The 22160-nt window shown below is 46.0% G+C and overlaps 2 protein-coding genes across 2 annotated transcripts; one reads left to right on the top strand and one right to left on the bottom strand.

Moving 5' to 3' along the window:
- Positions 1-1347: 1347 nt before the first annotated feature.
- LOC123149981 (transcription factor TGAL3) lies at positions 1348-4943 on the top strand. The gene is made up of 10 exons (XM_044569772.1): positions 1348-1539; positions 1753-1841; positions 1998-2065; positions 2164-2364; positions 2452-2535; positions 2641-2700; positions 3411-3488; positions 3573-3618; positions 3830-4101; positions 4196-4943. Exons 1-10 carry the CDS (start codon positions 1505-1507, stop codon positions 4592-4594), a joined length of 1332 nt encoding a protein of 443 aa, XP_044425707.1. The 5' UTR covers positions 1348-1504; the 3' UTR covers positions 4595-4943.
- Positions 4944-10116: 5173 nt separating this feature from the next.
- Positions 10117-12967, bottom strand: LOC123153223 (vegetative cell wall protein gp1). Its single transcript, XM_044572442.1, has 3 exons — positions 12896-12967; positions 12539-12836; positions 10117-11882 (listed from the first exon to the last, which is right to left on the bottom strand). Exons 1-3 carry the CDS (start codon positions 12965-12967, stop codon positions 11476-11478), a joined length of 777 nt encoding a protein of 258 aa, XP_044428377.1. The 3' UTR covers positions 10117-11475.
- Between the last annotated feature and the right edge of the window lie 9193 nt (positions 12968-22160).

Genomic DNA, 22160 nt, shown 5'->3' with positions numbered 1-22160 from the left:
ACAGTGGCTCCCTGAAGATGGAATAAGTTTTCCCCCGCCTAGGCCCCCGTTCCGGTGGTGCATCTAGCATCGTCGGTGGGCGTGTGGATATGTGTCTCTAGCGAATATGTCTTTGATGGATTTGCTCGGACCTGGTCGTCATTCGTCTATGTTCGAGTGTTTTCAGGTTGGATCCTTTTGATCTACGCTACTCTTCTTCGGTGGTGGTTGATGTTCTTTTGCGTTGGTCATATGAGGCCTTAGCATGACGACTTCTCGACTGTCTACTACAACAAGTTTTGCCCGGCTCCCGAGAGGGAGGAGCGATAACAGTTGCGCGTCTTCGGCTTGCTTCAGTGCTTGTACTTGTCGTTAGGTGGTCTACGGATCTGAATGTAATTTTTATTATTTCTATTGTTCGTTGTACTATCATGATTGAAGATGAGTAGATCAAAAGTTTTCTCGCAAAAGAAAAGAAAAAAATATACCCCCTCAAGAAGTGCATGAATGAACCGGGTACATATGAACCCACTTTAAAAAAAACTAATTTCTAACTGCTAAAAAAATCTGAAAAAAGTTGCATGGGTACGTCTCCATGTTCTCTGTGCATGCATAAAGTTTCACATACAAAAAATTATGTTGTGAAACACTATTTAGAAGCACTGGAATTTGTCTTTTTTTACGAACACAAAATAAAATAATTTTTTTTATAAAACTTTGTGTCGTGTACACACATTTACGAACATGTATGCATGATATTTTCTTTTGAATTCTTTAATATTTTAAAACATGCTTAAAATGCATTTTTTTAAAAAATGGGTGGAAATGCCCATGGGTTCAGGGGTGCCCTCTCGTGCCCCCTCCCACTTTTCATTGTGCTCACTGCCGTACTGTGTTCTAGTCAAAGAAGAACTGAAGTTACAACAGTGCTACACCCTACCTAGGACCAAACAACAATGGCTACAAACCTATTATAATCCTGCCCCTACCACTACCGTCACCATCAACGCATAGGCGTAATACTAGCTACAGGCGTACGACGGCCTCAGTTCAAGATGGCCACAGCCTTTACACTGCCCCATCCATGGACGCATGTGCCCGGGAGCCCCCTGCACACGCAAACGCGCTCGCATACAAAAGCTTACACCATAGCGCTGCCTGCCTGCCCAGCCATCTCGGCTGATTGACGCCTGATCTCCGACGGAACCCAAAGACTGGACCGATGGATGGACAGATGGATCCCTCTGACATGCACCGATGGACACGTCCGGATCATCATCATATCTTTTCATTTCCATCCGATCCTACCCCCCTTCAATTCTCCCACGGCCTTCCAATCCCGCCTCCTCCTCCTCGTCCCGCCATTATAAGTGGCAATGCGCATGACACACCATGACCACGCGCCACGCCCACGCAACAGTTGCAACAGTCCGAGTCCCCATCCATCTCCCAGCTTGCTCCCGGCGGCGGCGGCGGTGACGGTGGTCCTCGTCCTCGTCGTCGACCCTGCCTCCTCCGGCCCCCGATGCATCACCACCCTGGGCCTTTCCACGTCTTCAGGTAACCCGACCCACGCGGCTACAGTAGCGGAGAAAGCGATCGCCCATGTCCGGTAGCGCAGTTATACTATTGCCAGTGGCCACCCAAGCTCGGCTCGTCCTTTGTTCTCTTGCGCTGCGAGCTCTGTCTTCTCCCTTGGACCGGCCCGCCCCGCGCGCTAACCCTTTGTTGCCTTGCGCGCGTCCGTGGCCGCGCCCCTCGTGCTGCTTGCAGGGCGGAGCGTGGCGTCACGGCTGGATACCACCACCACATCGGAGATGGCGCCGCGCAGCTCCCCCCCGAGCTCCTCCACCACCCCCGCAGTGAGTAGCGCCGCTTCTTTATTTTCCTTCGGAAAGGGGCGCCCGCGGCACTGCCGCTTGCATTCCAAGAACTATTCACCCTGCTCCTCGACCTGCTCTTGGATCCATGCCTGCGCGTCCTGATGTATGCGTTTGCTTGGCCCTGTGACTATGAAGGCCCCAACCCCAGCTCCAAGTCCTCCAGCAACGTCACCGTCGCCAACTTCCCGTCGCTCGCCAGTCCGGTGAGTGGGTTTCTTGCGAGCATTTCTGGGGTTCTGGCTTTGGTGAACTCCGGCGTGTCCAGATTCTTCAATCTTGTGTTTGACTATTATTGTGGCAGCATGGAGTAGTGGGGTCGTTGGGCATGGCGACGCCGGGAATGGCATTTGCGGCGGCGGAGGGCCGGTTCTGCACGCCGAGGGCGGCCGTGCAGCAGCTCGAGAACTGGGGCGACTCCCTCTCCGGCATCGTCGTCACCAGCCCGCTCACCGAGACCTCCACGGACCTCGACGACAGCGGCGACAAGCACCACGCCCTGATGGTGCCCGCTCCTTTCATATCCTCTCGCTCTTGGTCAGTTAACTCGCCCTACTCGCCATGTAATGCGGTTTACTGCTGTTGTTGACAGGGCGGTGGTGGCGCCGGCGGAGGGGCGCATTCCCAACGACGGGTGGGGTGTGTCGATTCCTCTGAAAGAACAGGAGATGAGAAGGTACCAATACCATACATATACATGAATCGGATGCTCGATGAAATATGATCTTGTAGGTAGCAAATGTGGTTGTAATTCTTACGTATGAGCGACTGTGATTTGCAGACCGCACGGAGGCTTGCACAGAACCGCGAGGCGGCCCGGAAAAGCCGCATCAGGAAGAAGGTGAGCTGATCCCTCCCATTATGTAGTCTGATTCATTTGTTCCTGTCGAATAGAAAACGGCGGCCAAGTGATCCGTGGATTCATTTGGTTGCCACTCACAGTAGGGCTGCTTGTTTATATGCAAATCTTGCATGCCATTCATTCCTATGTGTTTTCCTTTTCCGGCATATGAACTATATTTCGTAAGCATTTTTTGAAGGGATTTTCCTAAGCATATAGTACTAGTAGTACTACTACTACTCCAATTAGTATATTCTTATGGTCAATGTGGGCACCACCATTTCTACTTGAAGGATGCAAGAATACTAGTAGTATCATAGTAGAAGCATCTTTCTTGGAAAGCTAGCGTCACATTCTGAATTTGCTCATCTTAGTAGTATCATAGTAGTTCTCCTTGTGTTTTGACTTTATTGATTACTCCCTCCGTTCCGAATTACTTGTCTTAGATTTGTCTAGATACGGAGGTATCTAACACTAAAATGAGTCTAGATACATGTATCTAGACAAATCCAAAACAAGTAATTCGGAACGAAGGGAGTACCTATTTGTAGCACAATAAGCTTCGTAAATATTCCTGTTAGAGGGAGTCTTGGTTTTGCTATGCTGATTTACATGGAGTACAACACTCTGCATCGTTTCATGTAATTTGTTCTTCTGGCCTTTATATGCACGAACGTGACGATTTAAGCCTTTTCTTTTCCGGTTTGAAGGCTTACCTAGCGCAGCTGGAAAGCAGCCGATCCAAGCTGACGCACCTTGAGCAAGAGCTTCAGAGGGCAAGGCAGCAGGTAAATCCTTGGATGCCAGTCTGCATTTTTAACACCGGTCTGTGGTCAATGGTCATTGATTGATCACCTGGGCATTTATCACAGGGAATCTTCATTGCCGGTGGTGGCTCCGGTGACTGCTCAAGCCGAGGTAAATGATATTTCCAGTGCTCACATTTTTATTCATCACGCAATCTATTTATTCCCATGCTACTAGTTTGAACATGCTGTTGCACTAGTGATTCTGCAGCGCAGTTCTGTAATGTTGGTACCTCTGCTTCAAATTTGATATGTAACATATGTTGACAGATCAGTAGTAGCTTTGTTTCTCCATTTTAACTGAAGAAAATGTGGTGTTGCAGGCGCCTTGGCGTTCGATTTGGAGTATGCGCGGTGGCTCGACGACCACCAGCGCCACATCAACAACCTGAGGGTGGCCGTGATCGCGGACATGGGCGACGACGAGCTGCGCATCCTCGTCGAGTTCGTGCTGCTGCACTACGACGAGTTCTTCAGGCTCAAGAACCTGGCGACCAAGTCCGACGTGTTCCACGTCCTGTCGGGCATGTGGATGAGCCCCGCCGAGCGGTTCTTCATGTGGCTCGGCGGGTTCCGCTCGTCGGAGATCCTCAAGGTAGGTACTCCAGCCAGCAGCCTTCATTGCCACCTAGACCTTGAGGGACCTTGATACGACATCCATGGATAATCTGGGACGATGACACGTTCAGGTACTGGCCAGCCACCTGGAGCCGCTGACGGACCAGCAGCTGATGGGCATCTGCAACCTGCAGCAGTCGTCGCAGCAGGCGGAGGACGCGCTGTCGCAGGGGATGGAGGCCCTGCAGCAGGCGCTGTCCGAGACGCTGGCCGCGGCGGCGGGGGCCGGGCCGCTGGCCGGCGCCGCCAACGTGACCAACTACATGGGGCAGATGGCCATCGCCATGGGGAAGCTGAGCACGCTGGAGAACTTCCTCCGGCAGGGCGACCTCCTGAGGCAGCAGACCCTGCAGCAGATGCACCGCATCCTGACGACCCGGCAGGCCGCCCGCGCGCTGCTCGTCATCAGCGACTACTTCTCCCGGCTCCGCGCGCTGAGCTCCCTCTGGCTGGCGCGGCCGAGGGACTAGCTGGCGCGGATGGAGTCGGCGGCGTTCGATCGGCGACCGGCTGCGATGCGAGGGAGACGCCGCCCGCTCACTGAGCTGCGAATTGGATCCTTCGGAGATTTTGAGTAATGCTAGTGGCTAGTATATGTAACCGAAATGTTGCACGGGACGCTGGATGGCTGCTGCCGAGTAGTAGTGGACAACTAGTAGCGTAGCCGTAACAAGTGAGATGTTATCTAACTTAATCCATCCGGCCGGAGTATTAAAGGGGGAAAGACGTCGTTGGAGAACACTCTTGCTCTAATATGTTAAAACGGCATGACTCCAACGTAAAGTTGGTAAGTTACAGTTTTAAAGTAAAGATAATGCAATGAGCTTAACTCTTTGAATAGGATTCTATCAAATCATTTTAAGTCTAAACATTAGGACAAATTGCTAAACTTTAATCTAAGGTTCATAGAGAAGGCACTCAAGGAGAATTCTGCAATGTTATCCATTCGATTTACTTGAAATCGATGTCAGGATAATGAGCCAATGGTTTCATGTGAATAAAGCACACACTTAAGACCATCATGTAGATATGTCTTTTAAACCGTGGAATACCTTAATAGTCTAGTCAATGGATGGGAAGAGTCACTTACCTCAACTTGATGCATTCAAGGATTCTGAGTGGTTCAGCGTAATCTTTAAGATATGCGAGTCTTAAAAATAGCTTCCCTGTGTCACTTATAGTGCACATAAAATCCAAATGTCAACACAAGACCATATATCAGATTTTCTGTTTTCCTCACCGGGGTATTTAAGAATTTTAGGGTTTGTCTAGGGCACATCTAAATGTGTTATAGTTATTGCACATCTAAGTGATACAATCAAGTATAGAAAGGAAAAGAAAAAGGCAAAAGAAAATTATCACACGAATCTCCGCATAAGATCAATGCCATAGGATTTAGATGTGCAATACTTATGTGACGCCCCCGATTCAATCGTATACTAATCATACACGCAAACGTGTACGATCAAGATCAGGGACTCACGGAAAGATATCACAACACAACTCTACAAATAAAATAAGTCATACAAGCATCATATTACAAGCAAGGGGCCTCGAGGGCTCGAATACAAGAGCTCGATCATAGACGAGTCAGCGGAAGCAACAATATCTAAGTACAGACATAAGTTAAACAAGTTTTCTTTAAGAAGACTAGTACAAACTGGGATACAGATCGAAAGAGGCGCAGGCCTCCTGCCTAGGATCCTCCTAAACTATCCCTGGTCGTCGTCAGCGGGCTGCACGTAGTAGTAGGCACCTCCAGTGTAGTAGGAGTCGTCGTCGACGGTGGCGTCTGGCTCCTGGGCTCCATCATCTGGTCACAGCAATCGGGTATAGAAAGGGGGAATAGGGGGAGCAAAGCAACCGTGAGTACTCATCCAAAATACTCGCAAGCAAGGAGCTACACTACATATGTATGCATTGGTATCAAATGGGATAAGGGTATCATATGTGGATTGAACTGCAGAAAGCCAGAATAAGAGGGGGATAGCTAGTCCTTTCGAAGACTACGTTTCTGATAACCTCCATGTTGCAGCAGGAGAAGAGAGTAGATGGTAAGTTCACCAAGTAACATCGCATAGCATAACCCTAACCGATGATCCTCCCTCATCGCCCTGTGAGAGAGCGATCACCGGTTGTATCTGGCACTTGGAAGGGTGTGTTTTATTAAGTATCCGGTTCTAGTTGTCATAAGGTCAAGGTACAACTCCAAGTCTTCCTGTTACCGAAGATCACGGCTATTCGAATACATTAACTTCCCTGCAGGGGTGCACCACATAACCCAACACGCTCGATCCCATTTGGCCGGACACACTTTTCTGGGTCAGGCCCGGCCTCGAAAGATCAACACGTCGTAGCCCTACCTAGGCACAACAGAGAGGTCAGCACGTCGGTCTAAATCCTATGGCGCAGGGGTCTGGGCCCGTCGCCCTTTGCACACCTGTACGTTGCGAACGCGACCGGTGAGCAGACCTAGCCTCCCTTATACAAGAGTAGGCGTTCCAGTCCAACCCGGCGCGTGCCGCTCAGTCGCTGACGTCACGAAGGCTTCGGCTGATACCACGACGTCGAGTGCACATAACTGTCCCCGCGTAGATGGTTAGTGCGTATAGGCCAGTAGCCAGACTCGGATCAAATACCAAGATCTCGTTAAGCATGTTATTTTGAAATAACCACGGACGCCGACCAGGGCCAGGCCCACCTCTCTCCTAGGTGGTCTCAACCTGCCCTGTCGCTCCGCCTCAAAGTAACAGTCGGGGGCCATCGGGAACTCAGGCCCACCACTACCTGGATGGAGCCACCTGCCCCTTCAGCCCCCATCTCCAAACAATATCACCGGTAATGTAACAGTGTAAAGTATATAGTATATGCCCGTGATCACCTCCCGAAGTGATCACGGCCCAGTTGTATAGCATGGCAGACGGACAAGAGTGTAGGGCGACTGATGATAATCTAGCATCCTATACTACGCATTTAGGATTGCAGGTAAGGTATCAACAGTTGTAGCAACAATGACAGGCTATGCATCAGAATAGGATTAACGGAAAGCAGTAACATACTACACTAATCTAATGCAAGCAGTATAGAGGAGAGTAGGCGATATCTAGTGATCAAGGGGGGGGGGGGGGCTTGCCTGGTTGCTCTGGCAAGGAGGGGTGATCGTCGATGTAGTCGATCTCTGGGGTATCGGCAGCGGTCTCGGGGTCTACCGAAAAGAAGTAACGGAGGGGGAACACAATAAATAACAGGGCAATCAAAACATCACAAAGCATAAGAGGGCAATATGCGGTGCTAGGTGTGCCCTAACGCGGTACGAGGTGATACCAACGAAGGGGGAAAACAACCGGAAAAGTATTCCCGGTGTTTCACGTTTTCGGACAGATGAACCAGAGGGGGAAAGTTGCGAGTTTGCTATGCTAGGGATGTGTGGCGGACGAACGGGCTACGTATCCGGATTCGTCTCGTCGTTCTGAGCAACTTTCATGTACAAAGTATTTTCATCTGAGTTACGGAATATTTTATATGATTTTTCAAAGTTTTAAATGATTTCCTAAATTTCTGGATTTAATTTAATTCGAAATACTAAATGAGAAAACTGCTATGTGTACCCAGAGGGTAACTAGCCTCTTAGTATGACAGGTGGGGTCCAGGGGTCTAGTCAACAGTGCAGTCAAAAGATTGACCAGTCAAACTTTGACTGGTCAACAGGGTCAATGGACCCACATGTCATGGGGTGTAAAATTTAACTAGCACTAAAAAAAATCTAACAGGGACTTCCCCCCTTTTTTACTAGATACTACTCCCTCCGTCCGGGAAAAGTTGTCCTCATGACGTTTTTGCAGAAAACCCCTCCCCAAACTCCCGACACAAACCGCACTCCTCATCGTCTCCAATCGACGCTCCGACACGGACGCATGGACGCCGGAGCTCCCCTGCTCAGATTCGCCGCGCTGCTTCCCTGCTCTCCCGCGCCGGAGCTCCCCTGCTCAGCTTCGCCGTGCTGCTCTCCCGCGCGTCCTCCTCCGTCGCTCCCTCCTGCCTCGCGCAGCTCCCCTGCCCCCCTTGCCTGCCTCCCAAATATCCCCTCTTTCACCCCCAAAATCGTTTCTTCTTCGTCCCGCTGCGTCCCCTGCTTGCGCGCGGCGACGACACGTCCTCCTCGTTGCCCCCGACACCGGAGGAGGCACGGGGCAAGCAACAGTAGCTCGTGCTGCGCCGGCGCGACCTCGGGTGCGCGTGGGCGTACGCGCGCCGGTCGCCGCCTCAACCGTGCGCCAGTCCGCGAAGGAGGAGGAAGGGGATTTCGCCGCCAAGGCGCCCTGGGCATGCTCCTCGAGTCCCTGCTCCTCGGCCCCCTCGTCACCTCCCTACTCAAGAAGCACAACAACATGACGCAGGTCCTCTCCTCCCTTGTCAGCTTTCATTTTGTTTGAGATTATTTTGTCCAACAACTCCGTGGTTTGCTTCCGTTGCACTCAGCACGATTCTGGTCTTATTAATGTTGGGGGCGAGCAGATGCGGCAGCGCACGGTGATCCAGTTCTTTCATTTAGTCAAGTTCTTTCATTCAGTCATGTTCTTTCATTCAGTCAAATTCAGTCAAGTTCTACTAATCCCGCCGCAGGGTAAGACAGTGTGTGCCCTTTGAAATTGTCACTTGAATTTTGTATAGTTCGGATAGATGTTCCAGTTCTTTCATTCAGTCAAGTTGTACTGAAACTTTCCGCAAAAACAAAAAAAATAAAATTCTGCTGAAACTGAGAAAAGGCACAGAAACATGAATGTGCTGCCATGTGCCTGAATGTGCTGATAATTCTTTCTCAAATTAGCCTGAATGTGCTGCGCTGACCTTTGATGATAGTGTATTCTTCCAAATTATGCATGAATCTGTAGCACACCATGACACTACTATGCATGAATCTGTAGCACACATGGTCTTTTTAACACTTTTCAGTTTGCATTATCCTGGAGATAGAACATGGATCTCTGAATAATTTAACACATGGTCAGGCGTATAGGTGTAGATTGATGCCATCTTCTTGGATTGATCTTTCAGTATTGCAAGTTCTTGGTCAGGCTTATAAGTTGTCTGAACATTTGGTCAAATAAGTAAATTGAAGCAAATGCTACTTCGGTCAGACTATTCAGTTGAAACAAATGTTAGTCAACAAATGTTCAGTTTTTTGCACTCTAAATAGTCAAAATTTACAAATGTTCAGAAATCTACAGATTTTGCTCTCTAAATGTCAGTTAACAAATTCTTATTCTTAATGTCAAATGTTCTTTTTTTTTTGGAACCATGCATACTCCGTTCTGTTAGTATGTTCAGTTTGGTAGCATGATTTCCCTTTAATTATGCAGGATCAGAATATGTAGTTTCAGTGTCTAGCTAGCTTAGTGCATTTTGATCTTGGAGGTTTCTTTCGGTGTGTAGCTGCTGCTGATGCTGAGGTTATAGAATATGTAGTTTGAGTGTCTAGCTAGCTGCTGATGAGGAATGATCAGGTGGTGGTGCTTCAAAGTTGGTGCCTGGCCATTGTGGCCTAATCACAGCCATCCAAGAGGTGGAGTAGAATAGAGTAGGCTTGTAGAGACCATGAGTGTACAATATGGCAGTAGAGACCATGGCAGTAGAGACCATGACAGCAGTGACCATGACAGTACTGAACATATACTCCCATGTATTCAAATAATTCCAAATTAAGTCCAATAAATCTAGCTAATTCAAATAATTCTAATTCTAAATTAATTTAAATAAATCTAGCTAATTCATGATCCAATAATTATGTTTGTCACTGCAAGTTCATGATCCAATAATTAAGAGTAAGTCTAAGATCATTTGGTCTCTGAACATTTAGTCACAGAAATTTGATTTGACTGAACATCAACTTGTCAGATCAAATAAATTCAAATAAAATCAAATAATTCAAATTAATCCAAATAATTCAAATAAAATCAAATTACTCAAATAAGTCCAAATAAAATCAAATAAATCCAAATAATTCAAATAAAATCATATAAATTCAAATAATTCAAATAATTTACTTGACATAGTCCAATCTTTTCTCATTGAACACATTACACAGAGAGATACACATGAGACAATACATACACATGACACATGATACATCAATACATCTCTACCAATACTGAATTTCAGAGTACATAAATACTGCTATCTTACTATGATCTTCATTTGCATAAATCTTGACAATCATTTGATCAAACACAGAATGTTTATGCAGTATAGAGAAGTGTTGAAAATTCAGTTACCACTGTTGCTTTGTTGATCTGTTGTACTTCTTGATCTACTACTGCTATTTCTCCGATTGTTGATCTGCTTCTTCACTCTGGTTCCTGTACTTCTTGATCTGCATCAGAACTAATTGTTAATGCTGGCATCAAACATTATAATGACTGAATTTGATCTACTCCAATAATTTATCCATTGACATGATTAATTGACACAAGTAATTGACAGAATCTGGAGCAATTGATTGTTTCCAAAATCTGGAGTAATCTTCTCAAATTACATGATCAGTTGTGCTTGACTGAAAATTTTGACAGGAAAATTTTGAATGATTTAATACTGACAACTCTACATCTCTGTAATTGTATGACACTCAATGTGGTGCTGTTATGTGTGTTGGAGTAACATCTCTGTAATTGTATGACACTGAATGTGTGGAGTAACATCTTTTACATCTCTGCTTTGGTCAAAACTGAATGTTGATTGCTTGCATCATCTACTCTGAATGATTTTATACTGACAACTTCAGCATCTATAGACTTTGTGTTGTGGCAGCAGCTAAAAACCCTACATCTTGTCTCTCTGTTCACTGAACTTTCAGTGCACTCATGGAAGCATGCATTTTCTAATCAATTAACAGTGACAACTGATTCCTTTGGTCTGTCCTTCAAAATTATCAAATGCATTGTTTGGAATCCAGTTTTGTGATTTGGGGAACTATAAATATTCTGATTATCAACTTTATGTGTCAAGTTTGACATCAACTTGACTGAATATCAACTTGACAGATCAAAAGCAGACAGAAATTGACAGGTTTTGAGCATCAAGAGATCTGAATGCAGTTAACTTGTGTTGAAAAGTTAACTGAATTTTTTTATCAACATTGCACCATTTCAGCATGACAACTCAACTCAACTAACCTCAACTCAATTCAGCAATCATCTTGTAGGTTCAGGAATTATCTTTGCAGGTTCTCCAGACACAACAATAATCTTCAGACTCACACCACTAGTTGAACAGCAGCAGCAGCAGAAGCGGGCGGGGCAGACTCACCAGCACCAGTACGAGCAGAGTCGGGGCAAGGGAAAGGGAAGAAGCATCATCAGAGGTCCACGTCGGCATCGCCCACCGGCAGTAGCAACATCAGAGGCGGGAGTGGCCGGAATTGTCCGCGGCGCCGGCGGCCGAAGCGGACGAAGTCGGAGGCGCAGGTTTGTGGCAGTGGGCGGCGAAGGTGGTTGCGCAGGTGGGATACCGCGGGCAGCGCAGGTGGGCGACCGTTGCAGCGAGATTCAACGGCGCTGGCGGCGCAGCTCGAGGCGGGCGCCGGCGCAGGTTGCCTTCGCAGCGGGCGCCGCAGGTGGAAGCGTCGGCGCACGTCCAGGCGGGCTGCAGGCGGCGGCACTGGTGTTGGTCGCGCGCTGGGCGGCGCTGGTGTTCGTCGCGGCGCAGGTCCAGGCGGGCGGCGGCGCAGGTGGGAAGCCGACGATGGCTGCGAGGCGCGGGCGACTGGGGAGCACGAAGGAAGAAGATGGAGTTATTCGTGACGGGTTTAAGACTCTGAGGGTCTTTTTGCAAAAAAGTAAATACACTGTGCTGAGGACAACTTTTCTTGGACGGAGGGAGTAATTGGGGAGGTTACCCCTCTAATTAAACTGGGCTTGGACCCGTTAGGTACTGGCCCAGGCCACGGCCAGCGAAGGGGTGAGCCTGCTTGCGCGGCACTGGTCGAGGCCATGGACGAAGCCGGCGGCGACGGGCAAGCGGGACGCGCAGCCGGCAGCAGCAGGGGAGCAGCGGCGCCGGGCGATGCGGGTGAGGGGCAGCGTTGCAGCACGCAAGGAGCAGCAGTAGTGCATAGCGGGCAGCAGTAGCAGTACTAGCCGCGGCAGCGGCAAGAGCAGCAGTACGAGTGCGGCAGCGGCGGCTGTAGCGGGGTGTGCCTCGGGCGGCATGGACGTCTGCAGGCGGCCCGGCCAGCGAGCGCCCGGGCAGCCCGAAGGGGCCTCCAGGTGAGGCAGGGCGCGATAGTGAGGGGAAGGCAGCAGCAGAGTATGTATGCAGGAGCTCGGGCTCCGGCCATGGTGGCCATGGACGAGCACAGGGGCGGCGCCTAACGGGGTGGATTGAACTAGGGAACGAGGGGAATCGGTCGGGGACCTCACCGCGAACCTGTAGAGGTGCAAAGCAAGCTCGGGGAAGGCTTGGAGGCAACAAATCGAAGCGGCGATGAGCGGCGGCCGGAGGTGGAAGATGACTCGATGCAGGCGATGTAGTGGCGCCGAGCTTCAATGGGAGGCGGTAGAGGAAGTAGCGGGCGACGGCGAAGTCCAGGGGCACGACCTCATGCTTCGGGGATGACGGGGAGTGCGCGAATGACGACGGCCATGGCGGTGGTGGTTCGGGTGTGTGCGGGGAGGAAGAGAACGGCGCGAGGGGAAGGAGTGGACGACTAGGGTTCGTCTAGGCGTCGGGATGGTCTTATAGACGGCGGGGAGGTAGCGGATGGACGGCGCGTGCACCCTGCCGGCAATGGAGCCGGTGGATGGCCGCCACGCCCTCTGTCCTGTACAGAGGAAGGGGATGAACCCCATTGGGCAGGGCCATAGCACTGTTGTACATAGAGCCCACCAGTACAATATTAGCTAGGCCCTTTCCATTTTCTTTTGTTGTTGTCTATTTTGTATTAAATTGAGCCACCAAATGATCTTTGTAAAATGTTCAACTTGTCACATAGTTATCATTGCATTATTTTGCACTGCCACAAAATGTTAGGTTGATAAAAGAAATAGATTAGAATTTATATAATTTAAAAAGCAATTAGAATATTGTTTTGGCCCCTGTTTTAATTGTTTTAGGGAATTATACCATCTTATAAAATGTTGGTTTCTCCACCACAATTACTTAGTAAATATTTTCAAAATTATGAACAGTTTAGTTTTGCAGTTTGAAGAAATATTAATTTTGACTTTATTTTAAATTTGAAAATGATTGATTTTTATCAAATGGCAGTTTGGCTTGGTTAAAATTGATGACTTGGCACCATCAATGGGAGATTACTGTAGCGTAGTTATCGGGGTGTCACAACTTATGACACATCTAAATGTGCTTTAGCAAAACTGTTTTAAGAAAGTATATGTGACATATTTATTACCTTCTAAACTCTATGAACTTTCTCGTATTGAGTTAAAAGAGACAATAATCATTATACGTTGCATCATTTTCTTTTTATTTCCCCACTGGGTTTGAAGGAGTTTTACCAACATATCAAACACCTATCTCCTTATATTTTTTCCACAGAGTTTTTGGAGGAGCTTTTTCAAGATGATGATACTTAAACTAACAAGCATGGATTAGGGGAAGTGTTAGGATTTAATTAATCGTATTAATCCCTGCTTTTCCTAACCGAGGTGGTTGCCTCACATCCCTTCGGTCGCATCCCTTCAGGGGCTATATATATGTGTGTGTAAATGCCATCATCAATGAGAACAACCATTCACTTTTACATCTGTGCCAAGGCTCTCTCAATTCTCTCTCCTCTCTTGTTTCCCTTTCAACATAATCTACAGCCTGCAGCTCCCTGATTGTAACGGAACTGGATCCTCTAACATTAAGAAGGAATGTTAGAGAAGCTACAATTGCCTAACTTGCCTTCTTTCAGTCCATATGATTAAGACTAAAATGACTTAAATTAATTTAAAAATTACAAATTACAAATTTAATGTGTACACTCATAATCATTACATGCAAACAAATTGATGATGAAATAAAATCAATTATAGATTATTTTTATGTACAATAAATATCAGTAGTAAATAAAACTCTCTAACATTACTTCTTCACTTTACGCTAGAGTAGCACTGTGACTTTGCTTCTGTAAGTTAAGGATCCGGCATCGATTGTAACTTGTGTTGAGTTGTACAACCTTTTCTTTTTGGCCGCACGTACCTAATGTTTTACCTGTGGCGGTGTTCAGCCCGTCGGCTTCTCGGCCGGCGGCGGCATGCATGCAGGCCATGATGCAGCGCTATGCGCGCGCTGGGCCACCGGCCATGATAAACTCGCCGTCATTCGTGGCCGACGATGGCCCGCCCCGCCCAGCAGGGACACATGGGGATCGGGGCAGACGGTGGAGCTACGGCGCGCTCGGATTTATCGCCGGGGACACGGTAATCATGCGCGCTTCCCGGCGTGCACAATTGCAAGTTTTAGATGTGCAATAACTATAACCTAAAAAGAAGAAGAAATGTGTAATAAACTAGATGTGCCCTGGACAGGTCCATTGTAGATTGTGTCTAGGGCACATCTAAATATATTTTAGTTACTGCACATCTAAGTGAGTGAATCAAGCATAAAAAAGAAAAAAAAATATCTACACGAATCTCGACGTAAGAACAATGACATAGGATTTAGATGTGCAATACTTATGGCACATCTAGATGTGGTTTAGCAAAATTGTACAAATAAATAGTCTTGTTATGTCTTAATCGACAAAGACTTAACGAAGCCTCAGTCGATGCAATATCAGGAAATCTACATTGAGATTCATGCAAAATTTTCTTTTCAGAATTTTATTTCTCTCTCACACATGTCATGTCACTTGTCTTAGACTTGTTTAAATCTCAGTCTACTGAGACCTAGCCACATCCATAAATGAAAACTATATGTCGGTCGCCTGAAAGAAAGTTTTGGGTCAGTCGATTTTTTGAGCCGTCGGATACAAGATCAATGGTCAGATCTCTTTCTTCTTCCTTCCGTCGGTCTTCTTCTTCCTTCGAACCACCTTATCTCCACCGTCCCTAGCCGCTTGCGGTCGGCGCTCCTCCCACGCAGTCTTGCCACACACCGCCCCAACCCGTGCCCCCCCCCCCCCCGCGGCATCCCTCTAGCCCCGGTGCCGGCGGAGAATTTCTCTGATGAATTTGCACCATCGTCGTGCTGCCGCCTCCCACCACCGCCGTGCTACCACGCCCCTACCCCCCCCCCACCCCCACCCCCAAAGATAGATGATGGGGTAGCCCTCCGGGGAGCTCCTTCCTTCCCTCCGGCGAACTTCTTCGCTGATCTCAAAATCGACTAACCCAAAAGCTAAAGTTTGTCGACTGACGTTTAGCTATTTCAATGTGATTCGTTGTATGAAACCTGAATATTTGAAGTAATAATATAAAAGGCTAAAATAAAAAATACAAATGAGTTATTATGTTTGATTACTATATAATTGTAAAATGTTCATTAAATATATGTAGCATAATAGGATAAAAATTCTCATGTATGTTTGCATGTTAAGATGGGTCTTTTTTTCATGCATGTCATGATGAAGTGGCATGCTTGCATGTTGAGAGACACATGGTAGTGGGGTGCGCCTTTTCTCATCCATGTTAAGGGATGATGTGGCATACTTGCATGTTAAGAAAAATAGATAGTGGGGACTAGCTATTTAGATTTTCAATGTGATTCGTCGTATGAAACCTGAATATTTGAAGTAATAATATAAAAAGCTAAAATAAAAAATACAAATGAGTTATTATGTTTGATTACTATATAATTGTAAAATGTTCATTAAATATATGTAGCATAATAGGATAAAAATTCTCATGTACGTTTGCATGTTAAGATGGGTCTTTTTTTCATGCATGTCATGATGAAGTGGCATGCTTGCATGTTGAGAGACACATGGTAGTGGGGTGGGCCTTTTCTCATGCATGTTAAGGGATGGTGTGGCATACTTGCATGTTAAGAAAAATAGATAGTGGGGACTAGCTATTTAGATTTTCAATGTGATTCGTTGTATGAAACCTGAATATTTGAAGTAACAATATAAAAAGCTAAGATCAAAAATACAAATGAGTTATTATGTTTGATTACTATATAATTATAAAATGTTCATTAAATATATGTAGCATAATAGGATAAAAATTCTCATGTATGTTTGCATGTTAAGATGGGTCTTTTTTTCATGCATGTCATGATGAAGTGGCATGCTTGCATGTTGAGAGACACATGGTAGTGGGGTGCGCCTTTTCTCATCCATGTTAAGGGATGATGTGGCATACTTGCATGTTAAGAAAAATAGATAGTGGGGACTAGCTATTTAGATTTTCAATGTGATTCGTCGTATGAAACCTGAATATTTGAAGTAATAATATAAAAAGCTAAAATAAAAAATACAAATGAGTTATTATGTTTGATTACTATATAATTGTAAAATGTTCATTAAATATATGTAGCATAATAGGATAAAAATTCTCATGTACGTTTGCATGTTAAGATGGGTCTTTTTTTCATGCATGTCATGATGAAGTGGCATGCTTGCATGTTGAGAGACACATGGTAGTGGGGTGGGCCTTTTCTCATGCATGTTAAGGGATGGTGTGGCATACTTGCATGTTAAGAAAAATAGATAGTGGGGACTAGCTATTTAGATTTTCAATGTGATTCGTTGTATGAAACCTGAATATTTGAAGTAACAATATAAAAAGCTAAGATCAAAAATACAAATGAGTTATTATGTTTGATTACTATATAATTATAAAATGTTCATTAAATATATGTAGCATAATAGGATAAAATTTCTCATGTATGTTTGCATGTTAAGATGGGTCTTTTTTCATGCATGTCATGATGAAGTGGCATGCTTGCGTGTTGAGAGACACATGGTAGTGGGGTGGGCCTTTTATCATGCATGTTAAGGGATGATGTAGCATACTTGCATGTTAAGAGAAATAGATAGTGGGGACTAGCTATTTAGATTTTCAATGTGATTCGTTGTATGAAACCTGATGTGACGCCCTCGGTTTGACTGTACAGTAATTATACACGCAAACATGTACGATCAAGATCAGGGACTCACGGGAAGATATCACAACACAACTCTACAAATAAAAATAAGTCATACAAGCATCATATTACAAGTCAGGGGCCTCGAGGGCTCGAATACAAGAGATCGATCATAGACGAGTCAGCGGAAGCAACAATATCTGAGTACAGACATAAGTAAACAGGTTTTCCTTAAGAAGGCTAGCACAAACTGGGATACAGATCGAAAGAGGCGCATGCCTCCTGCCTGGGATCCTCCTAAACTACTCCTGGTCGTCGTCAGCGGGCTGCACGTAGTAGTAGGCACCTCCCGAGTAGTAGCAGTTGTCAGCGACAGTGGCGTCTGGCTCCTGAACTCCAACGTCTCGTCGCAGCAATCGGGTATAGAAAGAGGGAAAAGGGGGAGCAAATCAACCGTGAGTACTTATCCAAAGTACTCACAAGCAAGGAGCTACACTACATATGTATGCATTGGTATCAAATGAAAAAGGGGTAACATATGTGGACTGAACTGCAGAATGCCGGAATATGAGGGGGATAGCTAATCCTATCGGAGACTACGCTTCTGGTTGTTGGGGAACGTAGCAGAAATTCAAAATTTTCCTACGTGTCACCAAGATCTATCTATGGAGAAACCAGCAACGAGGGGAAGGAGAGTGCATCTACATACCCTTGTAGATCACTAAGCGGAAGCGTTCAAGAGAACGGGGTTGAAGGAGTCGTACTCGTCGTGATCCAAATCACCGATGACCAAGTGTTGAACGGACGGCACCTCCGCGTTCAACACACGTACAGCCCGGTGACGTCTCCCACGCCTTGATCCAGCAAGGATAGAGGGAGAGGTTGAGGAAGACTCCATCCAACAACAGCACAACGGCGTGGTGGTGATGGAGGAGCGTGGTAGTCCTGCAGGGCTTCGCCAAGCACCGCGAGATATGAGGAGAAGGGAGAGAGGTAGGGCTGCACCAAGAGGAGAAGTTCTCATGTGTATGACAGCCCAAAACCTCAAGTATATATAGGGGGAAGGGGGGGTTGCGCCCCCTTTAGGGTTTCCCACCCCAAGGGGTACGGCCAGCCCTAGATGGGACTTGGGGGGTGGCCAAGAGGGGGAGAGAGGGGAGGCGCGCCTGGGGTGGGCCTTAGGGCCCATCTGCCCTAGGGTTTGCCCTCTCCCCTCCTAGTTGTGCCTTGGGCAAGGGTGGGAGGCGCACCAGCCCACTTTGGGGCTGGTCCCTTTCCACTCTAGGCCCATGCAAGCCTCCGGGGCCGGTGGCCCCACTTGGTGGACCCCCGGTACCCTCCCGGTGGTCCCGGTACGTTACCGATAAAACCCGAAACTTTTTCGATGACCAAAACAGGACTTCCCATATATAAATCTTTACCTCCGGACCATTCCGGAACTCCTCGTGACGTCCGGGATCTCATCCGGGACTCCGAACAACATTCGGTAACCACATACAAACTTCCTTTATAACCCTAGCATCATCGAACCTTAAGTGTGTAGACCCTACGGGTTCGGGAGACATGTAGACATGACCGAGACGTTCTCCGGTCAATAACCAACAGCGGGATCTGGATACCCATGTTGGCTCCCACATGTTCCATGATGATCTCATTGGATGAACCACGATGTCAAGGACTCAATCGATCCCGTATACAATTCCCTTTGTCTAGCGGTATTGTACTTGCCCGAGATTCGATCGTCGGTATACCGATACCTTGTTCAATCTCGTTACCGGCAAGTCTCTTTACTCGTTCCGTAACACATCATCCCGTGATCAACCCCTTGGTCACATTGTGCACATTCTGATGATGTCCTACCGAGTGGGCCCAGAGATACCTCTCCGTTTACACGGAGTGACAAATCCCAGTCTCGATTCGTGCCAACCCAACAGACACTTTCGGAGATACCTGTAATGCACCTTTATAGCCACCCAGTTAAAGTTGTGACGTTTGGTACACCCAAAGCATTCCTACGGTATCCGGGAGTTGCACAATCTCATGGTCTAAGGAAAAGATACTTGACATTAGAAAAGCATTAGCATACGAACTACGATCTTTGTGCTAGGCTTAGGATTGGGTCTTGTCCATCACATCATTCTCCTAATGATGTGATCCCGTTATCAACGACATCCAATGTCCATGGTCAGGAAACCGTAACCATCTATTGATCAACGAGCTAGTCAACTAGAGGCTTACTAGGGACATGGTGTTGTCTATGTACCCACACATGTATCTGAGTTTCCTATCAATACAATTATAGCATGGATAATAAACGATTATCATGAACAAGGAAATATAATAATAACTAATTTCTTATTGCCTCTAGGGCATATTTCCAACAGTCTCCCACTTGCACTAGAGTCAATAATCTAGTTCACATCACCATGTGATTAACACTGACAGGTCACATCACCATGTGACTAACACCCAAGAGTTCTGGGTTTGATCATGTTATGCTTGTCAGAGAGGTTTTAGTCAACGGGTCTGAACCTTTCAGACCCGTGTGTGCTTTACAAATCTCTATCTCATCTCCTAGATGCAGCTACCACGCTCTATTTGGAGCTATTCCAAATAACTGTTCTACTTGGAGATATTCTAAATTGTTGCTCCATTATACGTATCCGGTATCTCTACTCAGAGCTATCCGGATAGGTGTCAAGCTTGCATCGACGTAACCCTTTACGACGAACTCTTTTACCACCTCCATAATCGAGAAAATTCCTTAGTCCACTAGTTACTAAGGATAACTTTGACCGCTGTCCTGTGATCCATTCTTGGATCACTCTTGTACCCCTTGACTGACTCATGGTAAGGCACACTTCAGGTGCGGTACACAGCATAGCATACTGTAGAGAGCCTATGATAAAAGCATAGGGGACGACCTTCGTCCTTCCTCTTTCTTCTGCCGTGGTCGAGCTTTAAGTCTTAACTTCATACCTTACAACTCAGGCAAGAACTCCTTCTTTGACTGATCCATCTTGAACACCTTCAAGATCATGTCAAGGTATGTGCTCATTTGAAAGTACCACTAAGCGTTTTGATCTATCCTTATAGATCTTGATGCTCAATGTTCAAGTAGCTTAATCCAGGCTTTCCATTGAAAAACACTTTCCAAATAACCCTATATGCTTTCCAGAAATTCTACGTCATTTCTGATCCACAATATGTCAACAACATATACTCATCAGAAATTCTATAGTGCTCCCACTCACTTCTTTGGAAATACAAGTTTCTCATAAACTTTGTATACACCCAAAATCTTTGATCATCTCATCAAAGCATACATTCCAACTCCGAGATGCTTACTCCAGTCCTTAGAAGGATTGCTGGAGCTTTGCATACTTGTTAGCATCTTTCAGGATTGTTAAAACCTTCTGGTTGTATCACATACAACCTTTCCTCAAGAAATCATGAGGAAACAATGGTTTTTGACATCCTATCTGCAAGATTTCATAAATAATGCAGTAATCGCTAATATAGTTCCAATAGACTTTAGCATCACTACGTGTGAGAAAGTCTCATCGTAGTCAACTCCTTGAACTTGTCGGGAAACATTCTTAACGACAAGTCGAGCTTTATCAATGGTGACACTTACCATCATTGTCTGTCTTCCTTTTAAAATCCATATGTACCTAACAGCCTTACGACCATCAAGTAGCTCTTCCAAAGTCTACACTTTGTTTTCATACATGGATCCTCTCTCGGATTATATGGCCTCGAGCCATTTTGGAATCCAGGCCCACCATCGCTTCTCCATAGCTCGTAGGTTCATTGTTGTCTAGCAACATGACCTTCAAGACAGGATTACTGTACCACTCTGAAGTAGTACGTATCCTTGTCACCCTACGAAGTATGGTAGTGACTTGATCCGAAACTTTATGATCATTATCATAAGCTTCTACTTCAATTGGTGTAGGTGCCACAGGAACAACTTCCTGTGCCCTGCTACACACTAGTTGAAGTGACGGTTCAATAACCTCATCAAGTCTCCACCATCCTCCCACTCAATCTTTCGAGACAAACTTTTCCTCGAGAAAGGACCCGATTCAAGAAACAATCCCTATTGCTTTCGGATTTGAATTAGGAGGTGTACCCAACTATTTTGGGTGTCCTATGAAGATGCATTTTATCCGCTTTGGGTTCGAGCTTATCAACCTGAAACTTTTCCACATAAGCGTCGCAGCCCTAAACTTTTAAGAAACGACAACTTAGGTTTCTCCAAACCATAGTTCTACGGTCATCTCAACGGAATTACGTGGTACCCTATTTAAAGTGAGTGCGGTTGTCTCTAATGCCTAACCCATGAATGATAGTGATAATTCGATAAGAGACATCAAGGTATGCATCATATTCAATAAGGTGCAGTTATGATGTTCGGACACACCATCACACTATGGTGTTCCAGGCTGTATTAGTTGTGAAACAATTTCCATAATGTCTTAATTGTGTGCCAAACTCGTAACTCAGATATTCATCTCTATGATCATATCATAGATATTTTATCCTCTTGTCACAATGATCTTCTACTTCACTCTGAAATTACTTGAACCATTCAATAATTCAGACTTGTGTTTCATCAAGTAAATATACTCAACATCTACTTGAATCATCTGTGAAGTAAGAACATAACGATATTCACTGCATGCCTCAGCACTCATTGGACTGCACACATCAAAATGTGTTACTTCCAACAAGTTGCTATCTTGTTCCATCTTTACTGAAACTGAGGCTTTTCAGTCATCTTGCCTATGTGGTATGATTTGCATATCTCAAGTGATTCAAAATCAAGTGAGTCCAAACGATCCATCTGCATGGAGTTTCTTCATGCGTATACACCAATAGACATGGCTCGCATGTCTCAAACTTTTCAAAAACGAGTGAGTCCAAAGATCCATCAACATGGAGCTTCTTCATGCGTTTTATACCATTATGACTTACATGGCAGTGCCACAAGTAAGTGGTACTATC

Source organism: Triticum aestivum, chromosome 7A, assembly GCF_018294505.1.
Source record: "Triticum aestivum cultivar Chinese Spring chromosome 7A, IWGSC CS RefSeq v2.1, whole genome shotgun sequence".
In the NCBI taxonomy this organism is placed as follows: domain Eukaryota; kingdom Viridiplantae; phylum Streptophyta; class Magnoliopsida; order Poales; family Poaceae; genus Triticum; species Triticum aestivum.
Note: the sequence above shows the minus strand (reverse complement) of the source record. Positions and strands in the feature narration are given on the sequence as shown.

What these genes read in the sequence shown, in the direction of transcription:
- LOC123149981 (XM_044569772.1), top strand. Translation starts at nt 1,505, where the DNA reads ATGCATCACCACCCTGGGCCTTTCCACGTCTTCAG. An exon ending in AAAGAACAGGAGATGAGAAG is followed by an intron (nt 2,536 to 2,640) that starts GTACCAATACCA and finishes TGTGATTTGCAG; the next exon opens with ACCGCACGGAGGCTTGCACA. An exon ending in TTCAGAGGGCAAGGCAGCAG is followed by an intron (nt 3,489 to 3,572) that starts GTAAATCCTTGG and finishes CATTTATCACAG; the next exon opens with GGAATCTTCATTGCCGGTGG.
- LOC123153223 (XM_044572442.1), bottom strand. Translation starts at nt 12,967, where the DNA reads ATGGGGTTCATCCCCTTCCTCTGTACAGGACAGAGGGCGTGGCGGCCA. An exon ending in CCGGCTCCATTGCCGGCAGG is followed by an intron (nt 12,837 to 12,895) that starts GTGCACGCGCCG and finishes CCCGACGCCTAG; the next exon opens with ACGAACCCTAGTCGTCCACT. An exon ending in TGCACCTCTACAGGTTCGCG is followed by an intron (nt 11,883 to 12,538) that starts GTGAGGTCCCCG and finishes CGTGCTCCCCAG; the next exon opens with TCGCCCGCGCCTCGCAGCCA.